This window comes from Cyrtonyx montezumae, unplaced genomic scaffold, assembly GCF_038088225.1.
Source record: "Cyrtonyx montezumae isolate F1298 unplaced genomic scaffold, pur_monq_1.0 scaffold_36, whole genome shotgun sequence".
NCBI lineage: Eukaryota > Metazoa > Chordata > Aves > Galliformes > Odontophoridae > Cyrtonyx > Cyrtonyx montezumae.
In genome coordinates this window covers 5,051,021-5,078,606 of record NW_027072041.1, presented here as the reverse complement: position 1 = coordinate 5,078,606, position 27,586 = coordinate 5,051,021, and the positions used below count along the sequence as shown (strand labels likewise).

General features: G+C 38.7%; 2 protein-coding genes and 1 non-coding gene across 4 annotated transcripts; all 3 read left to right on the top strand.

The window, feature by feature from the left end:
- CARNMT1 (carnosine N-methyltransferase 1) lies at window positions 1–23,287 on the top strand. Of its 2 annotated transcripts, XM_065745461.1 has the most exons (9): window positions 1–326; window positions 6,683–6,878; window positions 7,849–8,012; window positions 14,035–14,175; window positions 18,531–18,709; window positions 20,306–20,419; window positions 21,182–21,285; window positions 21,562–21,678; window positions 22,872–23,287. In XM_065745461.1, exons 1-8 carry the CDS (start codon window positions 7–9, stop codon window positions 21,661–21,663), a joined length of 1,320 nt encoding a protein of 439 aa, XP_065601533.1. In that variant the 5' UTR covers window positions 1–6; the 3' UTR covers window positions 21,664–21,678; window positions 22,872–23,287. The 2 variants fall into 2 exon arrangements, with proteins under 2 accessions (XP_065601533.1, XP_065601532.1); XM_065745460.1 differs by lacking the exon at window positions 22,872–23,287 and having other exon boundaries at window positions 21,562–22,091.
- LOC136054410 (U6 spliceosomal RNA) lies at window positions 2,018–2,124 on the top strand. Its single transcript, XR_010622736.1, has one exon. It is a non-coding gene; the product is annotated as a U6 spliceosomal RNA (small nuclear RNA).
- A 986-nt stretch (window positions 23,288–24,273) lies between the features above and the next one.
- On the top strand, window positions 24,274–26,706 carry CUNH9orf40 (chromosome unknown C9orf40 homolog). Its single transcript, XM_065745469.1, has 2 exons — window positions 24,274–24,591; window positions 26,507–26,706. Exons 1-2 carry the CDS (start codon window positions 24,274–24,276, stop codon window positions 26,660–26,662), a joined length of 474 nt encoding a protein of 157 aa, XP_065601541.1. The 3' UTR covers window positions 26,663–26,706.
- The last annotated feature ends 880 nt before the right edge of the window (window positions 26,707–27,586 follow it).

Sequence of the window (27,586 nt, the reverse complement as noted above, 5' to 3'; positions counted from 1 at the left end):
GGGAGGATGTCGGCCGCGTGTGCGGTGTCCCGTGAGGCACGGCCAGCGCTGCCGCCGCCGCCACCCCGCGGCGACAGGGATCCGCCGGCCAAGGCTATGCGCAGAGGGCTGCGGCGGGACCGCGAGGATCAGGATCCGGAGCGGTTCCCGTGGGCGGCGGAGAGCGGGGTCGGCGATCCGGAGGCCTGGCGGGGCGGCGAGCGGCGGCGGCGGCAGCCGCAGGAGCCGAGGGCGCTGGCGGCTGCCAGAGTGGAGGAGGAGGCGGAGGAGGAGCGGATGGAGCGGGAGCATTTCCGTAGAATCATAAACGCCTTCCGATACTACGGGTAACTGCGGCCGCCGCCTCACGTCGGAGGCCGCCGTCTGCGCGTGGCAGCGCCGGGCTGCGGGCCGCACGTCGGGCTCCGGCTGCGGGCGCGGGCGCGCTCCGCCTTCTCGGTGTCGGCAGGAAGGCTTGGAGCGAAAAGCAATGCGTCCTGTGTACAAGGACGGTGGGGTAAAAGGGCGCTTTGCGAAGGCGACAGGCTTGGATGCTTGGTGAAGTACCGGAAACGGTGCTCGGCACCTGCCGACCGAGAAGTGAAAAGGGTGTTTTGGTTATCGTTAAGCGTTCTGATGACCTGTTAAATAGGCCTGATGGAGAGGCTCCCTGTGGTGCTTTCGGCACTGCAGGAATTTGATCACTTCAGAAACGGCTCAGCCTCTCTGTAGGGAAGAGGTATAGGAAGGAGTCTGAATCCATTGAAGGAAAGGGCAGCGAATCAAGCAGCAAAATGGGGCTGGCTGAAAAAGCCCAGCCTGCGGTGTTTCAATAAGCCATCTCCTGTTACTGTAGTTGTGGGAAGTGGATTTGGGATGCACTTGCACTACGTATTTTATAGTTTTGTTCACCCATAATGATGCCCATAGTCTATTTTGTCAGCATAAAACAAGCACATCCTGTGAGGTTCTTCATGTGAGTGAGTGATACCTAAACTTTTCTTAATTGTTTTTCTATCTTGGATGTTTTTCCCGTTGTTTATTAGCAGTACTGTTTGAGCAGGGGGTTGAACTATGTGACACTTGGATGCTTCCTTCAAACAGATTTCTCTAATTCACTTTGTCCATATCAAAGACTGTCTGTTGATATAACAGTTATTTTGGTGATTCAGTGGTATATTCTGGCCTTAGAAAGAAGGAATATCCCAGTCAGCTTCATGCTCAGTTGTGTTTCTGGGTTGTTTTTGAATGCTCCCAATTTCAGTAAATAGGTAATGAATGGATATGACTTAAATTTCTAGTACAAGTTGAAGTGAGTTAATTCAGCTTCAGGGAAGTATCAGAGTTTAAGTGGCATTCCATCTATCAATAATGTAAAGAGTTAATAGGAAGCACCTTGTCGTGGTTTTATGATTTTTGGTACTGGTATTCCACATCTTAGGAGCCATGATGGTATGCTTTCCCTTGGTTTCTGATGGAATCGTTGTACTAGGTCCATCAACTCATTAGCTGTATACGGACAAGCAGTTACATGGAGGCAGGTTTCTGCAGGGGGCCATTGGTCAGGAGGCACCCCTGCTGGTCTATCCTGTACCTTTTTTTGTTTTTTGAGTTATGATAGGCCGAATCTTTTTCTTTGCATGGCCGCGACCCGGATTCGATTCCCGGTCAGGTATACCCAGAACAGAGCTAGAGCATTAACTCTTTATATTTTGGCGCCCAACGTGGGGCTCAACTAGCTACCTTAGCCGGGCAGAGACATACTTTTAGAGTGAATCTCTGTCTTTTGTTCGGAAGCTTATCTGTACTGCAGGTCCTGTACGGCAAAACACGACCTTGAAGTCCAGGCGTACTGCCAGTTCTCCTGGAATATTTGTAAACTTTTTGGGTGCTGCCAGCTTGTTTGAGTAAAAGAAAAAAAAATGTTTTTACTGTTTCTGTTAAAACTGCCCTTACAGGGATTGTATTTCATTGCTTTTTCCCTTTTAATGCTGCAAACGTACTGGAGTTAATACTGTGGTGTAGTGGTTAGGAGCCGGTGCTTGCTTCGGCAGCACATATACTAAAATTGGAACGATACAGAGAAGATTAGCATGGCCCCTGCGCAAGGATGACACGCAAATTCGTGAAGCGTTCCATATTTTATAATGTCATGGTTTTATGATTTTTGGTACTGGTATTCCACATCATAACATCATGTAGTGCATTTAGAGTTAAAGAGTTAATGTTCCAGCTCTGTGGACCATCAATAGTTCCAGGTGTACCTGTCTCAGAAGAGAAGAAGAACTCCATTCCCCAAAGGACTGTGTGATGCTTTGCGTTCTTACGTGTTTACGCTCAGAGGGAAAGATAAAAACTGTCTGCAGTCGCGGGACTCTCTCTTCCCTTCGGGACCGAGCTCGGCAGTGGGTGTTTGTTGCAGCCGTCCACCTTCAGCGTTAGCGTAAGGCCTTCGGTTTATCGGACACTCTCTCTCTTGCTCATTTTATTTGATTCATTTGCCTCAATTCCAATTATATTATATTGTGTTATTTTCCTTTCTGATATCTTATTTAGTAAATTAGCTTTCCTCCTCAGATCGTTGCCGCTGTTTTGTTCCTGGGCCGATCACCCTTCTCTTTTTTTTCCTTTTCCCCCTTCCCCGGGGTGTGGGCCCGTGGGTCCCCTGCCTCAATTGTCACGGTACCAGGTTGAACTGTCCCGCAAACCGGTGACACACCTATATAAACATGGCAATAATACATTTTCAATCAGTCCAGACTAAAGGCTGGAGACAGACAGACAACTTTTTTTTTTTTTTGTGATTTTGATTTCAGTGAATTTCCATTCTTAAGAAAAGTTTCAGTTCAGCATTAAAAAGGCATAGCATTACAATTCAAAGAACTATACTGGCAAAACTTTCAAAATGTTGACACTGAGCTAAGCATTCATTGTGATTTCTGTAGAGTAGGCATGTCCAACCCATGGCCCACATGCAGGTGTGGACAGGTAGTAATGGAGTCTCAAAAGATAATAAAGTTTTAGCATTACTGTGTGATTTTTAGTGGTACTCATGAGTCGATTGCATGTAGCTTGAGTGCAGATTGCATAGATAACAATGGACTTGCTGTGAATGGGAGAACAGTGCAGTGCTAACATTTCTCAAGCCCACCACGCAGTCTTTTTTTTTTTTATATTTGACTATTTTCAGTAGACATAAATACATTACCTGAGAATTTTCTATCAGAGTGTATAAAATAACAGTCAGAATTGCTACTCAAATTAGAATTTGATCATGTCTATATACCAGACTTTTATAAGCCCTCCCTTGCCAGAGAAAAATATCAATTGCTTTGCAATTATGCCTTATTCATATTATTACTTGTGGTGGTACCCGCATTTGGGAACAACTATTTTCAAGGATGAAGCACAGGAAGAGAAAAATTTCATTGAAAATCTCCGTTGAGCACATCAAGAGATTACTGAGAATTGTGGTTACTTCCATCTTAGTTTCAGCTGGGACAGAGTTGTCTGCTTCAGAATGTCTGGTACAAAGCTGTCTTGATTCTAGGAGAAAAGCAGTGTTGGTAACACAGGTGCTGATGGTTGGCTAAGCAATGCTGCACACATCCAAGGCTGCTCGCAGCAAAGGACCCATGGAAATGGGAACAGAATTAGGACAGCTGACTCAAACTGGCCAAAGGGACGTTCTGTACCATATGACATCAAGTCGAAGGAGTTTGAAACAGAATGGGAGTACACCTGTCTCTTGGGGGTGTGTCACGGTATTACCCATGACAGTGACCCAAGGGAAACTGACACCGTGCCTGAGCAGAGCTGTGCACTCCGGGGGGAGGGGAAACAGGGAATAGATGTGTCTACAAAAAACAACGGCACGATTTGAGAAGGAACGCTAACTTTACTAAATCTAATAACATTGAACAATTGAGAGAGCGACAAAGTTTCCAAACCAAAAACTGTGAGCTTACGCTAGGGAGGAAGTGCAGGGGAAGCACAGTGCTGAATATCCAAGGCAGCTGAGAGAGAGCCGGCCTAGCGTCCGGTGCGGAGCTCCGCCCCTCTGCTGCTCCCCATAGCATTTAAATCCTTAACTGCCTGCATGATGTTCTGATGTGGAATACCGGCATCAAAACCACAACAGGGTGTTATCTGGGCATCAGTGGTGGGGTGGTGAGCAATTACTTGTGCAGCATTAGTTCTGTACATTTTTATGTGTGTGTATATATAAGTATATAAAATCATATATATTTTCCTTCATCTTAGTAAGTAGTTTTATCTCAACCCACAAGATTTGGTTTTTTTTTGTTGTTGTTGTTGTTTTTTTAATTCTCTCCCTCATTCCACTGGGAAATGAACAGCTGTGTGGTGCTTAGCCACCTGCCAGGTTAAATCACAACACCTTTGAATCAGACTGTTGTATTAGTTTCCCAGAAACAAGGTCAGATACTCACTAGTTTTATGTCTTTGTTGCTCTTTTTTTTTTTAATAAAAATTGTTACTTATGCATTAACTTTACAGTATTTTGTATATGTAGCCCAAGACAATTCCTCTTGGCTTAGTATGACCCGAGCAAGCCAAAAGTTTGGACACCTTGTGCTGCAGAGGATCAGGGTTTTGTATTTTTACTACTCTTCTGTGCTTTGTTGTTCTTAAATATCAGATAAACTCAGTATATATATTACAATGAACATGCCCTTTTTGATAGTGTGGATGTAACATTGGAGATTTTAACTGGTCAAGTTTCCATTCTGAGGCTGCAACTAAAATTACAGCAGCTGCACTCATTGTGGACAGCTGAGGTGTGGATGGCTGAGGTCTGCACAGCTACTTGCTCACTCTCTGTAGTGTAATGAGGAAGGTGGTGGGAGAGGTAAAAGTGTGAAATCTCATGGGAGAATAAAGCAGAAAGCATACAAGCATATGGAACTAAATAATTCATTTGTGACTTGTGACTAGAAGATATTTAACCATTTCCAGGAAAGCAGTGATTGATCTCAAACAATGGTTGCTGGGTAAGGTAAATGCTGTAACTGAATATCTTCCCTTTCTCCTCTTTTCCCTAGCTTTTACTTCTGTGTACAATGGCATCCAGTACAACATAGCCCTTTGGAGAATTTGGGTTAGCTGCCTGACTGTGTGCTCACCAGCCTGGCCGGCTGGGCAGCACGAGAAAGCCTTGATAGTGCATGTAGAAGCAATAGCTAATACTTTTAGTCAGAAATAAACCAACCGTTGTATGAGCTACTGCAGGGGAGATTAATTCTACCCCATTCAAAAGCAGCGCAACACCTTCCAACTTTTTAGCTCTACTACAGTAAGCCAACACAAAACTTTGAGAAACTGCAGTGTGGCTGCATGTGAGAAAATTATTTGCTCCTCTCTGAGGGAGCAGTATCCCTTGCCCTGGTATCATCACCTTTACCTTGCTGTGACTGTACTCAGCTGGCTTAACTTGCTAAATGGGCAAATCAAGTAGAACTGTTTTCCTGGATTAAATGGCTCTATTCAGATTTAGCAAGTCAAATCAGTTTTCTGGCAGGCTTTATTAGTGCCAGAACTGTCAAAAGGTGCTGGAACTTTTTGGGTGAGGAAAAGATAAAGAACTGAAAAAGAAGACAGACCCTTTGTCAGAGTCAAGGGAGGTGATCCCCCCATCTATTCTGCCCTGGTGAGACCTCACCTGGAGTACTGTGTCCAGTTCTGGGCCCCGCTGTACAACAAAGACAGGGATCTCCTTGAAAGAGGCCAGCAGAGGGCCACAAAAATGATAAAGGGCATGGGACACAGGGGACTGTGAGGGAAGGCTGAGAGACTTGGGTCTGTTCAGGCTTGAGAAAATAAAACTCAGAGGGGACCTGATCCACATCTGTAAATACGGAGCAGGAGGCAAAAGGATGAGGCTGGGTTCTTCTCAGCAGTGTGTAGTGATAGGACGAGGGGAAATGGCCACAAACTGAAGCATAGGAAGTTGCACACAAATGTGAGTGGCAACTTCTTCACGGTGCAGGTGACAGAGCACTGGCACAGGCTACACAGAGAGGTTCTGGAGATGTTCAAGACCTGCCTGGACGCCTACCTGGTCTAGGGGGCCTGCCTTGGCAGGGGATTGGACTCAATGATCTCTAGAGGTCCTTTCTGACCCCTACAATTCTATGATTCTGTCCTTGACAGTAGGTTTCCTTTTTTTGCGGAACTGTTATTTTTGGTAAAGGGAGGAATTGTGGTTAAATTGGGTCAGTTGCAGCATCAAATTTGCAATACTCATATTTGATGAAATATACTGTTAAAATAAGGTAGTTTAGTATCTCAGTTGAAGTACCAGAACTACACTGTTTTCTAGTCACCTTTGCTGTTGTGATTCCTTCAGAAGCAATTGATTTTGAGGATCCTTATTCTCTATATCCTTTTTGTGCTGAAGGTTACCACAGCATTTGTTTGCTTTGGTGTTAACTGGCTTTGGGATGCAGTCTGGCTATTTTTGATGAGTTCATGTGTTGATGGTTTATTCAGTTTTGTGGAAGAGCCGAAAGTAGCCATTTTACCTGAAAACTTTTTTTTTTTTTTTTGGATAAGCAGTTACAATGCCTGAACAGTTTAATTTAAAGGAATTAATAATTCTAAGTGGTGCAGCCTAGAGGGACTTGCTTGTATTTAGTGCAGCTGTTGCTGTTAAGTATCTAAAGATGTTAACTTTCCTTTCTAGAACGAATATGCATGAACGTGTGAACAGAACAGAGAGGCAGTTTAAATCCCTCCCAGCTAACCAGCAGAGTCTTCTTCCTCAGTTCCTTCCTCACCTTGACAAGATTCGGAAGTGCATTGATCATAATCAAGAAATACTGCAGACCATTGTGAATGACTGCGTTCATATGTTTGAAAATAAAGAATATGGAGAAGACGTATGTTAAAACTGACTTTTTCATACTCCAGAATCAATTTTTGTTCACCTTGGGATTTTCTTTATTTGTGTTTAATGCCTTTAGGTGTCTGGCTTACTTTCCTTTTGCTCTTTTTTTCTCCTCCATATTTTCTTGTTTGCTTATATTTTCTAATTCTCATCTTTCACCAGAGCTGACAATAAAGCAATGTTGTTAGCTTTCACTGAAGTAACTACAAAGACCAATTGTGAATCTGGCAAATTACAGCAATTATTTGTTTTTAAAAACAGAACAACTGAAAAGAAATCTTTTTGGCTTCAGAGTTCTAGTTCCTTCCTTCTTAGTTTAAATTTAATATTTCAGTTAACTATATGCGGCTTAAATAGCATCGTCTATCTTTCTTTGTCATCCTGAATCAGTTACAGTTTTAGTTTGGCCAAATATTCTGACTGTGACCATCCGTAAAGCTTTTTTTCTGTTGATCTGCTTTTTCAGTATGACATCTCTATTAAAACAAAACAAAACAAAAAAAGCAGTTAGGGTTAAACAAGTAGCAGAGACGGAAACAGAAGTCCTTTCTGATATCTGCAGGTGAGGTACAGTAATGTGACTGCTCAGCACTGCCTCATTAGTACCTAAAGGGATCACTTTGTCAGGGTAGACAGTTCACCCTCTGCACTAGTGAAACCCAGGTCCTCTCTTGAATTAGGACTACAGATTGAGCTCTGTTTTGTGATACTGCATACTGCTTTCGTGACGTGGAACCTAGTATCCTAGGTGCCAAACTAAGATCACCAATTTCAGTTTAGGATTTTGTGCTGGATGTAAGCCCTGGTCTCAGAAGTGAAAGTCATGTTTTGGCTAAAACTCTCAGCAGGCATTATAGCATGTTATTTGTCTGTTTATGATTTACATTTTGTTATACAAGACTAAAGATACTAAAGATAAAGATGCATTTTTTCATTAACATTTTTTTCCCCACTTTAATTAGGGAGGAGGGAAGATTACACCTGCTTCAACGTTTGACATGGATAAATTAAAATCTACTTTGAAGCAATTTGTCAGAGACTGGAGTGAAGAGGGAAAACCTGAGCGAGATTCCTGCTACCAGCCAATTATCAGTGAAATTGTAAAGAACTTTCCAAAAGAAAGATGGTAATGGTGTTTTAAGACTTACCACTCTTATGGGCACATGCTGTTGCACAAATTTAACCAAGTTTTTATGGATTCGTAAAAAGCTTAGATTTTAAAGTATTGAAATTAATGTGGATATGGAGTTAATCAAAAGAGTTATTAATAGAGCATATTAGAAAAGAGCATAATCTCAAACTTGACAAATAGTAAGCCAGGATGTTTTCTTGTTTATGGGTTTTTTTTTTTCTGCAGCTTGTTACAATAGGATTTCTTTTAGCTTTTGAAGTGATAGGCCTTGGGAGGTCATTTAAATTCTCTTAGGTATGCTCAGTGAGTTAGTGTTTGCAAGTTAGCAGGTTCCTCAGTGTGTATGCTGTAGATTAAAACAAAACAAAACCTTGTGACAGCTTCAACCTTTCGTATTTCCCTTAATGTTGAAAGGAGAAAGAAAGAAGATTTGTAACTCCTGGTACAGCTTTAATACAAATAATTGATTCTAATGTTGTTTTCAGACAGATGTTAAAAGGCCTGTATTACTAAAAACTGCTTCACATATGTGGGTGGCTTTGTTACTGCATTAGCTTGTTTAAAAAAATATCAGTTACTGTGGGTTGGTTCTTTTAGGTGAATTTAAGTAGAAGTATGCTGGTGGAATCCAGGAAGAAATTAATGTTTTAAGAATTACGTAGTTAATGATTGTGCCATTCAGATATTCAGCAGATAGCACATTTCAGTTTAAACTTCATACTCGTGATGAAAAATTGTGAATTCAGTACTCATAAACCTAGCTTAGCCAGAACTTAGCTTTGTTGTAGATGGCCATTACTGTGGATTCTCCTCTTTCTCAGTGATTGCTAATAATGCACCTGTTCCCATTATGAATACTTTTCACTGGCCATTTTTCAGTTTTCTCTTAGTGACAGCAGAACATGGACTGGAATCTTGTATGGTGAAATGGGTATTTCAAGCAGATTGTTTGGTTTCTCTTGCTTTGGGCTAATTTATCTCAACACAGATGCACCACTGCAAATAGTTTATATGAGGGTGAACTTCTTGTAGCATGCCTTTGGCATAGTGTTAATAGTGTTCCACATGTGAACTAAATATTTTAAGTTACCTTATGTACATCTAGAGCTGCTCTGTAGGAAAAGCCATAGTTCTGAAAGTAATCATTCTAATCTTCAAAATAGCAGCTTCCTTTTCCTTTTTTTTTTTTTTTTTTTTTTTTTTTTTGTATGCTAGTTTTGGTAGTTATCAGATTCTCAGAGTGTGTATGCTGCAGATAAAAAGAAAGAGCCTTTTTAGTTGTGGTAGAGGTCACTGTTTCATCAAGTCTTAGAGGTACGTGACTGAAATTGGAAAGTTTCATCTTGTACCTACTTGACATGAACAAACTTGAGCTGATACTAGGAAACCACGTTACTAATAATAAATCTGAATTTGATTGCTCTCTGACAGTATAGTAGGAATTGTGGTGGTGGTGGTTGTTGGACACAATGTCACAGTCATTTGTCTGTGTTGTGATAACTCTGAATCCCAGGGTTTCTTTGTGTGTTTAGGAATATCAAAATATCACTGCATAGACGAAACACGTCTACTACAAGGTCGAGTTTGAAATACGTTGTATTTAAGAAATTTGTATTATGTACATATCAAAAAGTTTAATATTGGTTATCATCATGGAGCTTTGTTACTATTTGGGTAAACTGTTAATTGTCAGTTTCCCAGTAACCACAGACTGTTCTAAGCTGCTATATTCTTTGAGACAAGAAGTTGAGTAGTTAAATATGAGCTGTTTTCTTTATGTATTGCAAGGCTTGTAATCTCAGCGTTGGCAGAGGTAATTTCCAGGCAGTGTAGATTGGCTGGACAGTCTAGCTCGTTTTCTGAAGTTTTGGTGGAGAACAATTTCTGTTCAAAGAGATGAGCAGGGCCTGAAATGACCATGATAAAATTATACTTACTGTTGTGTTTACGATGGATGCATGGTCTGTTTGCTCCTGAGAGGACTGCCTATGAGTATTCATGTGGGAAGGCAACCTCTAGGTGGAACCTCAAAGTGCAGCTCTACGTTTCTTCTCACTAGCAGTTCCTTTTTATAGTGGAGTGTGCTGAAGTGTCCTGAGATTCACTTTCTAGAAGAATTCAGTTTCTAGAGGAAAAAGTGTATTGTTGGCATTTGGTAAGGAAAGCAGCTTTACATCAAGGTGTTTTGCACTGAAAAAGATTAAGAAAGAAATACCTGAAGTATTGTCAGTACAGTCCATCCTTTATTTCTTAGTGACTTCAACAAAATTGTGCTTTCAATTTGTGCTAAACATCACTTGGATTGATTTATTGCACTGGAATCATCTGAAAAAGGAAGACACTTCTTAAAACTACCCAAGTATTCTTTGCTCCATGCATGCTGGTGTTCTAGCATAGCTATTATTTGCAAGAGTGACTCTTTTTAAGTGCTGTTGATATACAAAAATGGGAAAGGAAGTAATGAGATATTCTTTATGCTTGCTGTTCTGGGATGCAGAAGAGATGCAAACAGTGGTTCAAATTAGCTGTAAATTTGAACTGTTTTGAGTAGGAGACACTGTTATCGTGCATTTCAGTCCAGTCCTCTGACAAGACTAATGTAAAACTTCAAAAAAGCAAATGTTTTTTCTGCCTTTTACTCCTCTTAAGGAATAATTCCTTGTTTCTGCTTAGCACAGAACATGTTACTGGGATCAACAAAGCAGTTTAAAGTGAAGTTATATTAAAGATCTTCACGAAGAAGCAGTAGGTTTCCTGTGTTGATAACAGAATTATGTCATGTGATTCAGCTCACATAAATGTACTCCCTTTGATGAAGCTATCTGAATTTCTTGAACTTGAAAGAGCCATGATTATTGTCTTCTGTAGGAGAGAAGATAAAATATTCCATCAAGAAATAAACATATATAAGATTGGTTTGTTTTAAGGCAAAACAAAATTGAAAATTTAAGTATTCTCCTTTTATTTTCTGTGTTCTTTTTGACCGTTACCCTTAAGGACACAAAGACTGAGTTTCTTGTTCAGAAGGATCAAGGAAATGGTTAACCTTCAAATTAGTTAACATTCTGTGGTTAAGAACTGTAAGCCTTTGTACATATAAGCTTCTGCTCATTAACTTGGGTTCTTGAACCAGCTTGTAACTAGAGATTTAAACATATCTTTTAGTCCAGCAAATTATTTTCAAGATAGTGTTAAGAGAGCCCTAAAGAAGTAACTAACATTGAGTTTCTTTTTAATATTTGGGGGGAAGGAGGAGTGAGGAGGAAGGTGAGGGGGTAGGGAGGTAGGTGGAGAGGAATCTTCTTATTCCCATGGTTCAACTTCTGTATACTTTTTGCACTGTCAATCATATTATAATGATCTAGAAGCTCCTGCTTTATATAAATTTATTTAACCTGTTATAAAACACATCCATCATCCTGGAGTTTTTAATTTAGATTTGTGATTCAGCTGCAACTTCGTTTTAACCATTGGTTTTAATAGCAGGGAGTATTGTCAGTGTTATTCCTGTCCACTGAAAGCTTTGCAGGTCTTTATAAGAGATTGCATAAGCTTAAACTGACAACTTTGGAGAAGCATTACCCTTCAGGTGATTGTACTCTCAGCTAATTTCATTACTAATTACATTATTTTAAAAGCATTTATCTTTATGTTTAAAAAATAACAACAACAGAAGCTCTGAAAAGTGGTTATAGTACAAGAATTAAAAATACTGAAGATTGGATCTGTTCATGACAGAACTTACTAGGGCTGCTCTGTAAGTAGTGCCTCCTATTTTAACATATTGGCTCAGGACATCAGAGGTAGATGTTGGTGAAATGGCAGTAGAGGTTGAACCTTCTTGACAGTATTGTGTTATGTACTGTTGCTGTGTGACAGATGGCAGCAGAAGGGAAGTCTGACAAAACAGCGTCTGTCATGGAAGTGTCTCTGAAACAAAAGCATGTCATTGAATTCCTCCATGCTGAAAAAATGGCACCCACTAACATTCATTGGCAGTTGCGGAATGATTATGGAGAACAAACTGGGTTTAAGCTCAGTAAGGTGATAGGTGGTCTGTTTCAACAGTGGCAGTAGTGTCATGAAAGACGAGCCACATTCTGGATGGCCATACAGATATTCACATGTGTGGCATCATTGATGAAAATGCATATTTAATATTGTTGACTATGCTAATAAACAGTGTTTTGTAGGTAAAAATTTGCTCTATCAAATAATGTTATTGTACTTTATTAAAAAAAAATTCTAAGCAATTTAAATAGGTAATTTGTCTGCTGGGGGCTTTATCTTGCTGTATAGTGAATACAGGTGTAAACTGTAATGAAACCTGTATAATTCCCTTGTCATTAGGTTATTTGTAAGAAAAATCTCTGTTTTGTTTCACTCTTCTCTTTTATTGTGAAAGTGTCCACACAGGTCTAAATAATTCACAGATAATGGTAAACTGTAAGGAAATAATGAAATAGATAAGATGGAAGTTCATCTGGAGTAATGGTGAACAGATACATCACTGTTAGTAGAAAAACCCTCAAGAATGAGAATCTTCTACCTGTATACTCTTTAATTTGAGTTCCTATTTTCAAAAGTTATGTCTTGAGCAAGTAGTTTTTCCTTGAATTTGTGTCTTTGTCTTTTAAGGAGGACTTCCTGGCTAGCTTACTTCTGGTTTTCCTTGTAGAAGAGGCAAGGGAAGCTGTTGCTTAGCAAATCTGAAGTAATTACAGAGTCATGATATCCTGTTACTTGTTAATCAGAAAACAAAATGGCTGTAAATATAACTGAATGAAAATGATTTTGATTTTCTAGATGGGAGGTTTCAGTAGTAAACATGATTAAGCTACAAACCAAAAGGCACAGTTAAAACTGCTTTGTCAGTTTGTGTGGCCATTAGACAAGGTAATACTTCAGCCTAATAACCTTCTAGAAATGTAATGCTTTTTAGAATTTACATACCTTCTGGGCTCAACTTCATAATTATGCAGCAGCTTAGTAGCTCTATTGAATATGTTTTGTCAGTCTGAATTTTTAAGTAGTCAAAGGTTTTGCATTTTGCTTTCTTTCACTATGTACTTAAAAATGCTTATAGTGGCTTCCTTCATTTAACTGAATATACAACTTGTTTGTCTTTAAAGTCTTGCTCAAGACTGGCAACCAGAAAATTTATTTTTTTAATGATGTACCTATTCAGTTTTGTGTGAGAGCATTTTTCTTTCAGAATGGAAGGTTTGGTTGCATTGTGATGCAAGTATATCAGTTAGAGTGTGTGTGTGTGTGTGTAACCTTTTTCCCTGAAAGAGCACTTCTATTTATTAGTTGCTAGTCTTGGAAGATGAGTGCTGGTCATATTTTGATGGTCATATTCACAGTGCTGGTCATATTTTGATGTTCTTGTACTGATGTGTAGTTTTGGCAAGTGAAAGGGTAGAAAGCGGGGCTGTACTCTAGTTTAGGGAATCCTATGTCATTTAATAGGCATATTTAACACCCACAATTTGTGAAAGAGTAACTGCAGTAAAGTTTTAACAGCCTGAATTGCTCATCACCTCATGGAAATTTGATTTGCTTTGCGTTTTTGATCCCAAAATACTTGTTTATTTTCCATGCAATAATAAGAAATTACATCTCTAGAAAATGTAGTAGTTATCAGTGATCATCATAGATAAAGAAAATGGTGATATGTAATCATATTCTTCCTTCCTGAAATTCACTTAAGAAATTATTTTAGCTTGATAACTGTATAAGTTTTCTGAAGAAATATTTCGTTTTGTATTTATACCTTGTATTATCAATAAGGGTTTCTCATGTTCCTTTTCATCATTTTCTGTACATTATTTTGACTGTGTGGTTAAATGATCTGACCTGAATTGGCTCTGTTTACCTTTAAAAAGTAATGTCATTCAGGAAATATTTGTAATATCTAAGTATACGGGGAAAAAAAATTGTTTGACTGGACCTCTGTAAGCTTTGTTAAGAGGTATCAGATAAACATTTAACTATTATTTTTGTTCTGTTGCAGGGATTTCTCCAAAGTTAATATCCTGGTACCTGGTGCTGGGCTAGGTAGATTGGCGTGGGAAATAGCTATGCTCGGTTATGCTTGCCAAGGAAATGAATGGAGCCTCTTTATGCTCTTTTCTTCTAACTTTGTACTCAACAGGTACATAGCTTATGTTTTACTTGCTGATCAAAACCTACAGGTACAGGTGAGGCAAAGTTACTACTACTAAAAAAAAAAGAATAAATAAAACAGATTTTAAGTTATAACACAGGACACAGATAACTGCATTTTAGAATATTTTGATACAAATAATGATTGGGATAATTGGGAGAAGAATTGCTTATATCTGACTTTTGTGGGTAAGTCATTAAGAATACAGCAGGAAGCATGGGTTTAAAGTTATGAACTTAAAATGCCTGGATTCTGTTACAGATTCCCTTTGTAACCTGGAGTAAGTGCTACCACTTTTATTTTACATCGTGTTCTGACAAAAAAGTACACCTATTTTACAGGTTGTCAAATATGGACTAATTAATTATGTGTGATATTTGATAGTGGTGGTAACAGTGTTAGATTCCATACTAAAATCTTAGTTTTCCACTTAAAAATAGTGCCTATTACGCATGTGCACTCTGCTACTTCTTAAGCAAGATTTGTCATGAGGTAATATCTAAAATGTTACACTTAATAATTCTTTAGTTACGCTAAGGTTAAATTTGAATGTAATAGATTTCACTCTATAGGCTTATTTTAAATGAAATTTTTGTATTTAGTTTTCTGTCACATGCAATGGAAATGAAGAATATTTTAGAGAGGGAAGAAGGCACCAAATGTAACTGCTCCTGTAGGAATTAGGGTGCAACCATTGGGTATATGAAAGAGGCTTGGAATTTGTTGTTTTCATGGTTATTTTGTACCAAGTTCAGAGACTGATTGTCATTTAGCTGATTTTTCAATCTGAAGCTATCTACCCTTAATTAAAATGCATGAATTATTCACTTGTATTATGAATTATTCACTTGTATTTTGTAGCATTCTGATATTTTTGAGTCCTGATTAGTAACAGTGATTGTCCATGGTGGAGAGTGATGGTCTTAAATTTACTTTTGCTTATCTTCCAGAGTTAAAGGAGTGGAAATACTGTTTGTTGTGGCTGCTGCATGTCTGGTTAAAACAGCAGTGGTAAACATAATGAAAATATGAAGTTACTAGAAGTATATTTACTTTTTTTTTTTTTTTACATTGTTCTCAAATGACTCATCTGATGCTGCAGTTCTGTCTTCAAGCTGAGGTGACATAATGCCTTCCAGCTAATAAAAAGTCAGCATCTCCTCCCTAGCTATATAACCTTTTTTATTTCTTAGATCTTTGGAATTTTTGAAACACTACGAAGTAGCATAGAAGTATTTTACTACTAGTAATAAGTATTTTCTACTAGTAATTTCCCATTTTGGGGAACATCAATCAGCTGTCATATTTGTTCAAACCTGTGATATATTTTTTACCTTCCTTAAATATGGGATCTTGAAACATTTGCCTGTTGTTTTCTATTTACAGAAAATAAATATAGCAAAAAGGCAGACTTTCTAACTGTATTAGATCTTTCTCAGTCACATTGGGTGTCTCTTTGTTTCTAGGAGAGTTACTAGTGACAAGTTTTGTTATTAGCAGGGATGAGAATACTGGTAACTGCTACACTAACTGAATTCCAGTCATTTCAGCTCATTCCTTTCTGTCACATCTGATCATGCCTTGGGTTATCTGTTAGGAAGGTTTTACAGAATTTTGGGAATTTTGGTTTTAGTATTAGGTGTCTGTTCCTTGTTAGCCTTCAGAAATGTATGTTTGCCTTCATGGCTTTGGAAAAAACAGCAATGACCAGTATGAACAGAAAATAGCAGTTAAGGACAAGTGAAAAGAATAAAGGATTTTAGAATTTTTCCAAATTAAACTTTGGCTCTAGTCTTAGTTGATAAAATTACAAGGATTTTGTTAAGTGTGGTTACGGATTCAGTCTGCATTCTTCCCGTTTGGTCTCAGTTTATTTTTAGGAATATAAGGTACTGTCTTGAGTATCGAGTCTAATTCTACCTGCTGATTTTAACGTATGTAAAAAAGAAATTATTTTCTTAAATATGACTTTTTTTTTTAACCTTGAATGAGATTTAATAATATGTATGTAGAAAGTGCATCAAGGCCTAACTGTGTTCAGGTGTGAACATTTGAAACAAATCTGCATAAATTAAAATGCATTATTATGAAGTTCTAATCTGAAAATATACTTCTTCTGGAGTAGTTAAACTCTCATGGCTCCAAAACTGCTGTATGATTCTGCTTTTTCTTTTATGTGTAAGGCTCTTACTGCTGATTTCTTTTTGTTGTGTTTAGGTTCAGTCTATAACAGATGGCAGTGGCGATCATACGTGATGAACAGACCCCCTTAAGTTTTTATTAAGAACAAAAACTGTAAAAAGCGTAACCTGTTTTCCTGTTTCTGGAAGGCATACCAGAAGTATATAATATAGTATAATAGTATGTAATTTTGCACCCAAATGACAGCAGAGTGCTTTAAGAAAAGCTTGTAAGTAGAAGTAAAATTCATAGTGATTAAAAACTGGCTAATCCTTGGCCTTGTGAAAGAATATCTTTGTAGATAAATCTTGACAATTTGAGAAGGCTGATTATTCTACTTATTGCATGTCCATGAATGCCTTAGGAAGAAAGTAGTTAAGCATTTTATTTTGAAATCAGTGGTCAAAAGTAAGGCTTGACCTCACCATCCTTGGCGGTGCAAGCTTTTCAGGCTGAATATTGTGCTCTTACTTGGAAATGAAATGTGTCACAGTTTTTCTGAAGGGTGTTACTTTATCTAACATTTTCTCAGAAAGATAGAAATATAAAATTCTGCAGTAGTTTCTTTGTTTTGTTGCTTCTTTTTTTTTTTTTTTTTTGTAAAAAGGAACATTTTAGAAATAGGGCTGTGGACACAGGAATTAGTCTGTTATACTAAATTAGTAATTCCTTATGAAACTGTTGGGAAGTCAACAAGAATATAATTTGTGCTGGGAAAAATTTCTGACAGATGTGTTTTCCCTTATAGCTCAGGAAAAAAAAGAAACACTTTCTGATCTACTCAGATTTTTTCTTTTCCTCGCTTTTTAGGAAAATTTCATTCTTACATAAAGAGGTTCTTAGGATAGTACCTATTAACTGTGTGTATGCTGAGAATGCTGAAATAGTTAGCACAATTCATTTGTTGGCAGATTTAGAATTTATTTTATTCTTTTTTTTTTAAGAAAACACTGCCCCTGTGGTTCGGGTTTTTTACCTAATGATTTTCTTGGGGGCTGATTGCATATATCTGTTTGTCTACATGCAAAATGGATATATAAATAGCAGTTAATATGCTCAGTATACTACTGCTCATACAGCAGCACTACTGTGGTGGGTTTTTTTGCTTGTTTTTACTGATGAAATACAGCTATAACACAGTCAATGTAAAAATTGTTATTTCTAAGACTTTGACACAGATGTTTTTTTATCCATCAGCAAAGAGTGCATTTTCTATGACCCGGTAGACTGCTAGTGTACAAGCGTTTGCTGTATGTTCTGTTGGATAGATGTGTCCTCTGTTATCTGAATATTTAATTATGTATGTGTAATATGGCATTAATAATTGGGCTTCAGTGCGGAATTCACTTTTGCTCAGGGAAAGAAAATTGCTTTGTTTTTTAATTAAAGATCAATTTTTGAGGACTGTGGGAAAAGGTGCTCTTCATACTTATATGCTGTTTTTATCAGTTTTTAAAGTAAATGTTCTTCTAGTTGGTCATGTCAATCCACAAGTTCTGTTTTACAATGACATGTAAAATAAGCATATGCTCATACTTAGCAAAATTTGAATACTCTAGGTGTTGCTGACTTAAAACGATATCACAAAACTACTACACTTCAAAAAATGAAGATATAAATATATTTAATTTAAATGCATAATTTCAGTTAACATCTGACAAATGCTTTTGTTTTGCTGGGCTTCAGAACCATTACCTTTATGGTTCAGAAGCAGAAAAGCCTTGATAAGAACAAATATTGCCAAGAAAGTTGAAAACAAGTATGAAAGTAATTCCTTTTTTAAATGAGGGGAAAAAATGGTTGACGTAAAAAAGCTTGTCTTTGCACTGAATCATGAATTTCAGTAACTCTGTGCAATGAATTTCACTTGTTTACAGTGGAGAAATCAGGAAAAATTGTAAGAAGGAGAAATTAAAATAAAAAAAAGGCAGTTAATGTGTGGTTCCAGTTTGTGTCAGAGTGAATTTGGTATTTTGATCAGTTCATAAATTGTTGGGCAGTCTGAATGGTTATGAACTCGGTAAGTCCTAAAACTAATAATAGCTTTAGCATGAACTTCATCATGAAAAAAAAATGCATGTTGAACGTTTGACTCGTACATTTCTAGATACTGTGTAAGCAATTAGTTGAAACTAAATTGTTCCAATTTCCGTATTTTCTAGATGTTCTGAAGTTAACTCGTGTAAGCTTTATCCCTGGATTCATCAGTTTAGCAATAACAAAAGATGTGCAGATCAGATACGTCCAATTTATTTCCCTGATGTTGATCCTCACAGTCTTCCTTCTGGTTCAAACTTCTCTATGACAGCAGGGGATTTTCAAGAAATTTACTCTGAGTGCAGTGAGTAAAAGCATCATTTAGACCATCCACATAGTTCAGAGTATTTGTTATGATTGTAATAAGTAAACTTATAAATAAAACTATTATCTATAAGCGTTAAGCAAAATGTACTAGCTGTAGCAAAATTTTATTTTTCTAAATCAACTTTTCATTTGGGTTATTAAAAAAAAAAAAAAAAAAGGATGCATCCTTTCCTAATGAACATTTGTTACAGTCATCTCTTTTAGGATAAGTCAACATGGAAAAATTATAGAAAAGTTAACATGATGGAGAGAAATGATGTTATGAACAAAAACAGAATGAGTCAATTTTATTATTTGGTGCAAAAAATGCAAATCTGTATTTGTTACTGATTTATTTCCTGTTATGAGAGCAGATGTCATATGTGCTTATTGGTCAGTCATGAATATTTCAGAGTTACTCTGTGGAGGTAATAGGTTACAAAGGCCGAGACTTCTGCCAGTACAGATACCATTTTTTCTTATGATATCAGGTTAGTTGTGCTGTTTTCATTGCAACCAATGTTGTCTCTTGTGACTAAGTTGAATTTACCTGCAGATGGCCGTATTTAGCACCTGCTCTACCAGTTACGTGTACAAGACTTGACCAAAGAGGACACTTGTTTCACTTTTATATGTAGTCTTAACATTTTAACACTTCTCAGAACTTGGTAGAACTAACTAACTAAGTAAATAAAAAGTAAGCTCATAAAGAAGTCAATATTTTATCCTTTCACATTATTTGCTTATTGCTTGGAATGCCAAGTGTTTTTTGTTTGTTTTTGTTACAGCTCCCATCCCTTTTATTTTCATAGCTTTCCCCATAATTAAATATTTTTTATCAACCCTTTCTTTTTGTGCAGCTAGTCTTCCAGGTATTTTTGTAGTGGTTGCCTTCCGTACAGTTGCTTGCTTTTTTGAAGATGTTATCATAGTAAGATAAGATAATCAGGTATCCAGAGCTGGAGATAAATTGAGATTTTTATTTTTATTTTTTTGTATTTCAGAAGCTTAAACTTTTACAATTGCAAGGATACATATTTAGAGACATGGAGATCAAAGTTAGTCCTTGAAAGTCCTTGAAAGATCTTGCTTGTTATTTACTGGAGACATTTTCAGTTACTTTATGTGAAAGTCCACTTCCTTGTAGAGCATTGTATTCTTCTAGATACTAATATGTCTGGAGAGGACACAAATCACTGGATACTTTCACATTTGTATTTTAAATAGTTTTATAATGAATTTTTAGGACTGGATGGTAATGGTATGCTCGGGTCAAATGTGTTATAATGTTTTTATTTTACTGCGTAGAATGAATTATAAAATGCATTAAAAAAAAGTATATGTGTATAATATTTTAGACCATGTATGTAGACTACAGAAATCCAAACTTAAATGTATTTAACATAAAACAAAAAGTTCTGCTGTTAGTTTCTTGTAAACAACAGTTTACTTTAAAACTAACTGAGGAGTTCAGTTGTTACTGCTTGTTAAAGGAAATACTGAGTGTATAAACAAATACTTGTGTTAAATGATGAGTTTTTACAGGGGAAAAGAAAAATTAAATTAATCTGTACATTTTATTGCTCTTGCACAGATACTTGGGACTGCATAGCAACTTGCTTTTTCATTGATACAGCACATAATGTTATCGATTATATTGATACTATATGGAAAATACTGAAGCCTGGAGGCATATGGATAAATGTAGGCAAGTGTGACCAACTTTCTTCTTGCAACCCCTGACTTCTCTTTGCTCAAGTAACAGGCATCTAGTACTATAAAATAGTAGTGGGGATGAAGGCATCTTTACTGAAGACTGTGTGCAGATAAGAACACCCATGGCTTGAAAATTAGATAATCCTGTGTTCAGCATTTCTTCAAATATTTGTTAGTCACAGTCAAGTTGCCAGTATGGGATTTGAAATGTTGAAGTGTATCTTCCCAGTGGTAGGTTTCTTATTCATGTATCACCCTTCTGTTATTTGACAGTTTGTATTCTTGCTCTTCATTAAAGCTCCTAAGTATAAGTTTTGGAAATCCTTATTCCCCAGAAAGACAGGTTTGAAGTCTCCTGTGTTGAGGGACTGGCAGACAAAACTCAGTCATTAAATATTTTGTACAGGAGAAACTTGGCACTCATAAAATGTGAGCATTGGTCTTGAGTAGATCATTGTTTGTCCTGCATTCTATTCTGTACACACAGCAATGATATGAGATGGATGGAATGGAGTAAAGGTAAAGGTATGGAAAACATGTTTTGATGGGAAATGAGACTTCATTCTTGCTTAAGCAGTTGAACTGTTGAAATTTTGCACAGATTCTGACTTTCATTCTAAGAACCATATTTCAGTGATAGCCACGTGTTTGAACATAGTGGGTCTGGATGCTAGCGTTCTTCACACTTTCAGCATGTGGTTTTGATTTTAAAAAAGTTTTTGATAGACATTTCCATTTTATGTTTGCACTCTAGGTCCTCTTCTTTACCACTTTGAAAATTTGGCAAATGAACTTTCAATAGAATTAAGCTATGAGGATATAAAAAATGTTATACTGCAGTATGGATTCCATATAGAGGTAAGAACATGATGAAGATTGGTCTAAGCAGTATTGGTGGAGACTGGACAAACTCCCTAAGTACAAGTTTATCTTAAGCTAGCATCATAGACAAGTCACTTTTAAGAGAGTTAGTTGTGTGTAATTATGTCACAGATTTGCTTTTCTCATTTTTTGAAAAGCATGAGGCTTTGAAATCTATGGATTCTGATTAAACAGCTGTTTCTTTCACTAAGAGAAGCTTGTGTAGTGCTTGACAATGTTTTGAAAGCTTATGGTTTTTTGTTTTTTTTCCAGGTGGAGAAAGAATCTGTACTGTCAACTTACACTGTGAATGAACTCTCCATGATGAAATACTACTATGAATGTGTGTTGTTTGTGGTGAGAAAACCAGAATAGAAGTGCTTTGAATAGGTTAGTCAGAGAAAAGTCTGGCCTGAATGCTAGAACTAAATAATATGGACTGAATGATGTCTGGACACAACCTCAAATCAGTGGTGCCTTCCTATTCCTAATAAGACTTAGATAGTGTCTATTTTCTTAATATTTCTGTTGCTTTCCAGATATGTATCATGCCATACATATTTGTACTATAATTAGTGAAAATGGAGGAAAAAATGTTTGCATACATTGTCTTTGTGCTTTGGAACGCATTAAGAACAAAAATGTTTTCTTAGATACAAATAACGTTTGCTGGAACCTAGTTAATTTTGCAAATGCTGCCTCGTTTTACTGGGATTTATAGTGATTTCCTTTGTTCTGCTTTCTGATGTTAGGAATGCACAGAGGTACTTAGTGTACTTGTTGCATCACATTCGAAAAAGTATTTTTAAGCATACATTTAAAATTTGTTATGAAGTCTGAAATGATGGGAAATTTGTGAAGTCGTTAAAATATGATCTTGAGTGGTGGCAACCCAGCAGGGGGTTGGAACTAAGGGATCATCTCGTTGTGTTGAAACTGAAATATGTGATGCTTTGTAGTTTTGAAACATACTGATTCTGAGTCACCTACTTATCGCTGAAGCCAAAGTGTTAAAAGTATAGTTAGCAGAAAGTTATTATAAAACTTGAACTCATCTCTTTTTTAATGTGAATGACAAAACTGAGTTACCCGTGCCACTTGTAGGTAGTGACAGAGAAAAATCCCTCTTTCTTGAGGAATTAAAAAAAAAATTACATGTAAATAATGATGTGCTGTAACTTTGTAATTTCCTTACCTGAGTCAGCAGTGTAGCTTTAGGCACTTTACTACTTAATAGCTTCCTTCTAGGCTCCTTATCCTGATTTTTTTCTGGCTAATGAGGCTTAAGTGGATATTTAATCTGTAAATCCTAGCCGAATCTTTGCAGAAGTAAGGCTCAATCTTCTGTTGCTTAAGTTATATAAATGGAAAAGAAAAAAAAAAAGATAATTATTGTGCTTAGAGAAGGTATCATGGTTGCTATTTGTTCTCTTATTCTATTGGTTAGTTTCAGTATCACCTTTATTGTTATTCAAAATATAAGAACCTTGTGGTAGGGAACTAAGAGTATTTTCAGGGTCATAACGGTGCACTGGACAATAACTTGTTTAAATGTTTACGATTATTTCTGGTCCCCTTTTCAGGGTGATGTCATAATCTTATAATCACATTTCCATTACTAACTTTTGGATTTTTCCTGTTTAGGCTGGAAATTTGTGCCTTCCTTTCTAAAATGAAAGTTCGCATGGAAGAAAAAACACAATTTTTTTTTTTTTTTTTTTTTGGGGGGGTTTTGTTTTTAATAACTTCAGCGCTGCAGATAGAGAAAGAGCGATTGTGGGTGTTTCGGTACTGTGCCCCTTTCTGCTAAGAATTTTTACTGAGAACAGAGGGTTCTGGACTACAGCAGTTTTCAGCTTTACATAAAATACTTTTATTTTGAACTGCACCGCCAAGATTTTACTCTATTGACGAACTGCTGAGATTCTGCCTTGGTCCATGAAAGATTTTTTTAAAGGGCACTGAAAGAAATAGCCCTGTTGCACCTTCAATACAGACAAACAAACAAAACCACCGTCAGTTATGGTCATTCTTTTATTGTATTATTGACTTTGGTTATTGGATGGACTTTGTGTTTCTTCACTTTGTTTTTTCTTTAGATGAGATTAGCGTTTTGAAGTCAGAGTTAGCTGAATGTCAGTCCTGCTGAGGCCGAGGGCTGCCCTGTTTCCCACCCTAGTAGCCAGGGGTTATACCCAACATGGGATGTTTCCTACGCACAGGAAACTGAACTCTTGCATTCTGTTTGAGCACTGCTATCCTTTGTTCTCTTGGGTTTGTTCACTGCCTCCCCATGCCGTCACAAGTGCCATTTTTAGCACTGGTTATCGGGAGTGGTTTTAGCGACTTGTATCACGTGTACAGTAACCTGCTTGTATTTCTCATTTGGAAAAACGCCAGTTTTCCCCCACGGATTTCCTTGTAACGTGTAGCAGCTGCATTACCAGCTGGAAGCAGCACAGCCTTGTGAATCGGTGGTGTTGACTCAGTGGCGTTGAACCCATTGCCCTACCTGCACATTGCACCGTCGTTCTGCCGGGGATAACCGCTGTGTCCACGCTCCGCCCACTGCAGCCATCGCGAGTGCGCTCCGAGATCCTGGCGCAGCAAACGCTTCTGTGTGCCGAGTTACGTTTGGCAAGTGTCAAGCTTCCTGTGTTTTTATTTATACGCGGTGCACACACAGCACAGACACAAAGATGGGGATTGGAAGCTTCATGTCTCTGCGTGAACTTTCCGCTATTTTTTATGCGTGTAATGATTTCCCTCAGACATTAAAGTTTGCTGTACGACGCGACGTGCGGCGTGCTTTGTACTCGGCCCGGCTGCGCGGGAAGCGCGGAGCCACGTGCAGGGGCGTGGCCCCGCCTTGGCGGGGGATCGGGCGGCGCGCATGCGCTTTCGGCGAGCGGCGGCGGCGGTGCGTTCGCGGCCGGGCGTTTCGCGTTCCGCCGAGCCCCCGCGCCCGGCCCCCGCCCTTCGCCCATGGCCAAGCGGCGCGCGGAGCCGCTGCTCTGTAACGCGCCCTTCAAGCGGCTCCTGCGGGAGCCGCCGCCTCCCCGCGCCGCCCTGCCCGAGCGCCGCCCGCGCAGCGAGGCAGCGGGCGCCGGCCCCGCCGCCAAGCGGAAGCTGGAGGAGGCCGAGGCGCCGCCGGGAAAGCGTCCCGGGCTGCGGGGTCTCCGCGGAGAGCACAACGACGCGGCGGGCAGGCGGCGGCGGCGGGGCGGGACCGCGGCGTCCCACGACGAGCGGACGACAGAGGGGAGCGACGGCGGGCGGGGCGAGGAGCCGGCGGCCGCACCGGTAACGGCGCGGGGAGCGGGGCGGGAGGGGGCGGGAACGGCTGCTTCGCCGCCCGGGGCGGCCCGCGCGCCGAGGGGCCGCGTTCCTGCGCTGCGGGCCCCGCAGTGCCACGTGTTTGCGGGCGGACCCTGCGGCCCCGCCGTGCGCTATGCGGGATTCGCGTGCTCTGCTTCTTGAAGATAGGAAACGGGAGTTTCTGTCTGGTCCTACCTCTTTCCGGTAGAAAGGCTCGGGGAAACTAAGCAGAAGTGGTACAGCAAGCGTGAGTGCTTGCCTGCATACAAGTCTGCGGCGTGTAGACTCGCCTGGACCTTTTAGGTGAAAGCGAAGGAGTGGGCCCGGTAGGTCTGGTAGGCCGCAGGCTTTGCAAGCATACTCGAAATTGTTTGCAACTGGGTTTGGGAAATTCACTCTTAAGCAACTTAATCCGATGAAGACTAACTTCATTTTCCTGAACTTGTTTTGGAGGTACTTGGATGAATAGGAGTATCTGATGCATTAACCGTGAATGTTTGCCCCGCTCTGATGCGCTTCTCTGTCTTGTTCACTTTCACGTGGAATTCTTGTGAGAAATACAAATAAACCGGAATACTGCTGCTCCTGAGACTTAAATGCACGTGAGGTTAATCCCATTTGTAGGCCAAGGCCAGAATCTGTATCTGCATCTTTGTAGTTCTGAGGTTTTGGATTATAATAAGTTAATTTTAAAGTCCTGTCAGTTAGCAAGTGCGTGCAAAACTGCTAGCACAGAAGAATTCTGATGTGAAGAATCTCACTGCACGAGCAGTACCTTATTACCAAATCATAACAAGGGGAATTCAGACTAAATGTGGAGAGGATTGGCAAGAGCAGCTGAGAGGTTCAGAGTTTGTTTTCAAAGACAATTGCTGCCTGCCTCGTACAGTACTGAGCAGGAAACACAGCCCCACTTTGCAGCCTGGACTGGGACATCTTCCCTTTCTCTTTTGCTCTTTGGTTATTCGTTGTTAATGTTATGCTCTGTATAAAATTCAGTTTACAAAACGGCGCACTCAGATGTGTGCAGCTGCTTTTAGATTCTGGGTACTTAGATAAATATGCCTTCAGTTTCCATATCCTTCTGTTATTGTGGCATATGTCATTCACTGGGTTTTGCTCACAGTTCCAATTAAGGGGAACTTCAGTTCTCTAATCTTTAGTGAAGGCGGTTAGTAGAACACTACAGGTCCACAAACATCCTGTGACTACGAGATGCCTTCACATCTCAGGTCTCTTCATATTGTAGGTCTTTAAGAACACAGGTTTTGATGTTAGAAGAGAAAAAAGGTTAACTGATACAAACTGGAGTTCATGGTAGCCTGGTATTGCAATGAATAGAAAAATGTTTCTTTAGAGGGAAAGCATTGCGAGTTTATAAGCTTTTGTAATTTATTTTAAGAAAAAAGTACATCATTATTTCCGTGGCTGGGAAGGGTTATGGACAGTGCTTACTGAAATTTATTGAATATTACATCTTTTTATTAATCAATTAGAGAGCCAAAAGTCAGCATGAATTTGTTCAAGAGCTCTGTCGAAGCAGTTACACCAGTTTAGTTCTCAGACTGGTTTTTTGGCAACAGTCTATGCTGAGATGTTTAATATAATGTCTGCAGTTCCAATTACAGTTAATAAAAGCATTTATTGTTTTTGTATACCAGAAGAAAGTGCATGCTCAAGATGTAAGGAGAATTCCTCTTTCACTTCTTACGAGTATATCTTCTGCAGACACATGCACAGGTTGGCCACCCAGTCTGTAAATGTTATTCTGTGGTTAAGGACATAAGGTTAAAAACAAACTGTGCTTTCCAACAGAGATTTTTTTATTATTTATTGTTTTGTTTAATTGGTCTATATGATGCATATTAATATTTTGTTGCCTTTTTCTTTCTTTTCAAAGCAAGAAGCATTCAGTCAGTATAACTCATTCTTGTATTGGAGAGCACCATTGCCTACAATTGATTTATCTGATATTCAGAACCTATATGGAGAAAATGCATCTACAGATAAAACTGCTTCAAGGGCTGATACCATGGAGACTGAGATGGAGACCTGATCAGTTGTTTCATAGATGTATGTCTACCCGCAGGAAGCTCGTTTCTGTTTGCATTCAGTTTTTTCTGCGTGGGAGAAAAATCAGCGTGCTTCTGTTTTCATGAAGAAACAGTGTTATGTCAGTCTGAATGTCAGTTAACTTCTGGATGCAGTTGAGAGAAGCAGTTGTATAAGTTACACATGGTAAGGAAATGGAAAATAGTTTAGCCTATCCTGAACAAAAAGTGTAACTGTTGTACCAGAATATTAAATTATTTATTGTTAAGCACAGAAACTAGTGTTTTTTAGTGGGTTTTTTTTTTTCAATAGCTAAGCCAAAAAAACGTCCACCAAAAGGAGTCAAAACATTCCCTTTTCTATGCAAACCAAAAATGAGTGTTACGGGGATCGACTGGAGGTATTTAAAGAAGGTTTGGACATTGTGTTGGGGGACATGGTTTAGAGAAAACCATTGATAGGTGGACCTTTGGGCTGGATGATCTTGTTAGTCTTTTTTAACCTCGGGGATTCTGTGATTCTGAAAGCTGCCGGTGTCCTGAATGATGATTTATGTTCTTCATGTGGTCACTCAAAGCAGCTAGTTTGTAGATTTTTTTTTATCTGTTCTTAAGTTAATGATTTTCTTACTCTTTGTGACATTATACTAGCTGGTAATGTGGAAACAGCAGCTGTGTGCAGGGTCATGAAAGGTTAATGCAGTATGAATTGTGTACCTGGTTGACTGAGGATTAGTTTTTTGCAGAATGTTGTGGATGTTGCAGAAACCTTTCTTCACAGAGGTTCAGTTAGGTTCTCTTTTTGCTGTGAATTGCTTTTTTGTAATTTATTCATTCAAAATACAATTAGAGATGTGTGTCTTCAATAATAGGTTGAAATTTGAAGTTGTATTGGCAGACTGTCAGACTTGCAGATATGACTTGTTTTT

What these genes read in the sequence shown, in the direction of transcription:
- CUNH9orf40 (XM_065745469.1), top strand. Translation starts at nt 24,274, where the DNA reads ATGGCCAAGCGGCGCGCGGAGCCGCTGCTCTGTAACGCGCCCTTCAAG. An exon ending in AGGAGCCGGCGGCCGCACCG is followed by an intron (nt 24,592 to 26,506) that starts GTAACGGCGCGG and finishes TTCTTTTCAAAG; the next exon opens with CAAGAAGCATTCAGTCAGTA.
- CARNMT1 (XM_065745461.1), top strand. Translation starts at nt 7, where the DNA reads ATGTCGGCCGCGTGTGCGGTGTCCCGTGAGGCACGGCCAGCGCTGCCG. An exon ending in ATAAAGAATATGGAGAAGAC is followed by an intron (nt 6,879 to 7,848) that starts GTATGTTAAAAC and finishes CACTTTAATTAG; the next exon opens with GGAGGAGGGAAGATTACACC. An exon ending in AGAAATTTACTCTGAGTGCA is followed by an intron (nt 18,710 to 20,305) that starts GTGAGTAAAAGC and finishes GCTCTTGCACAG; the next exon opens with ATACTTGGGACTGCATAGCA.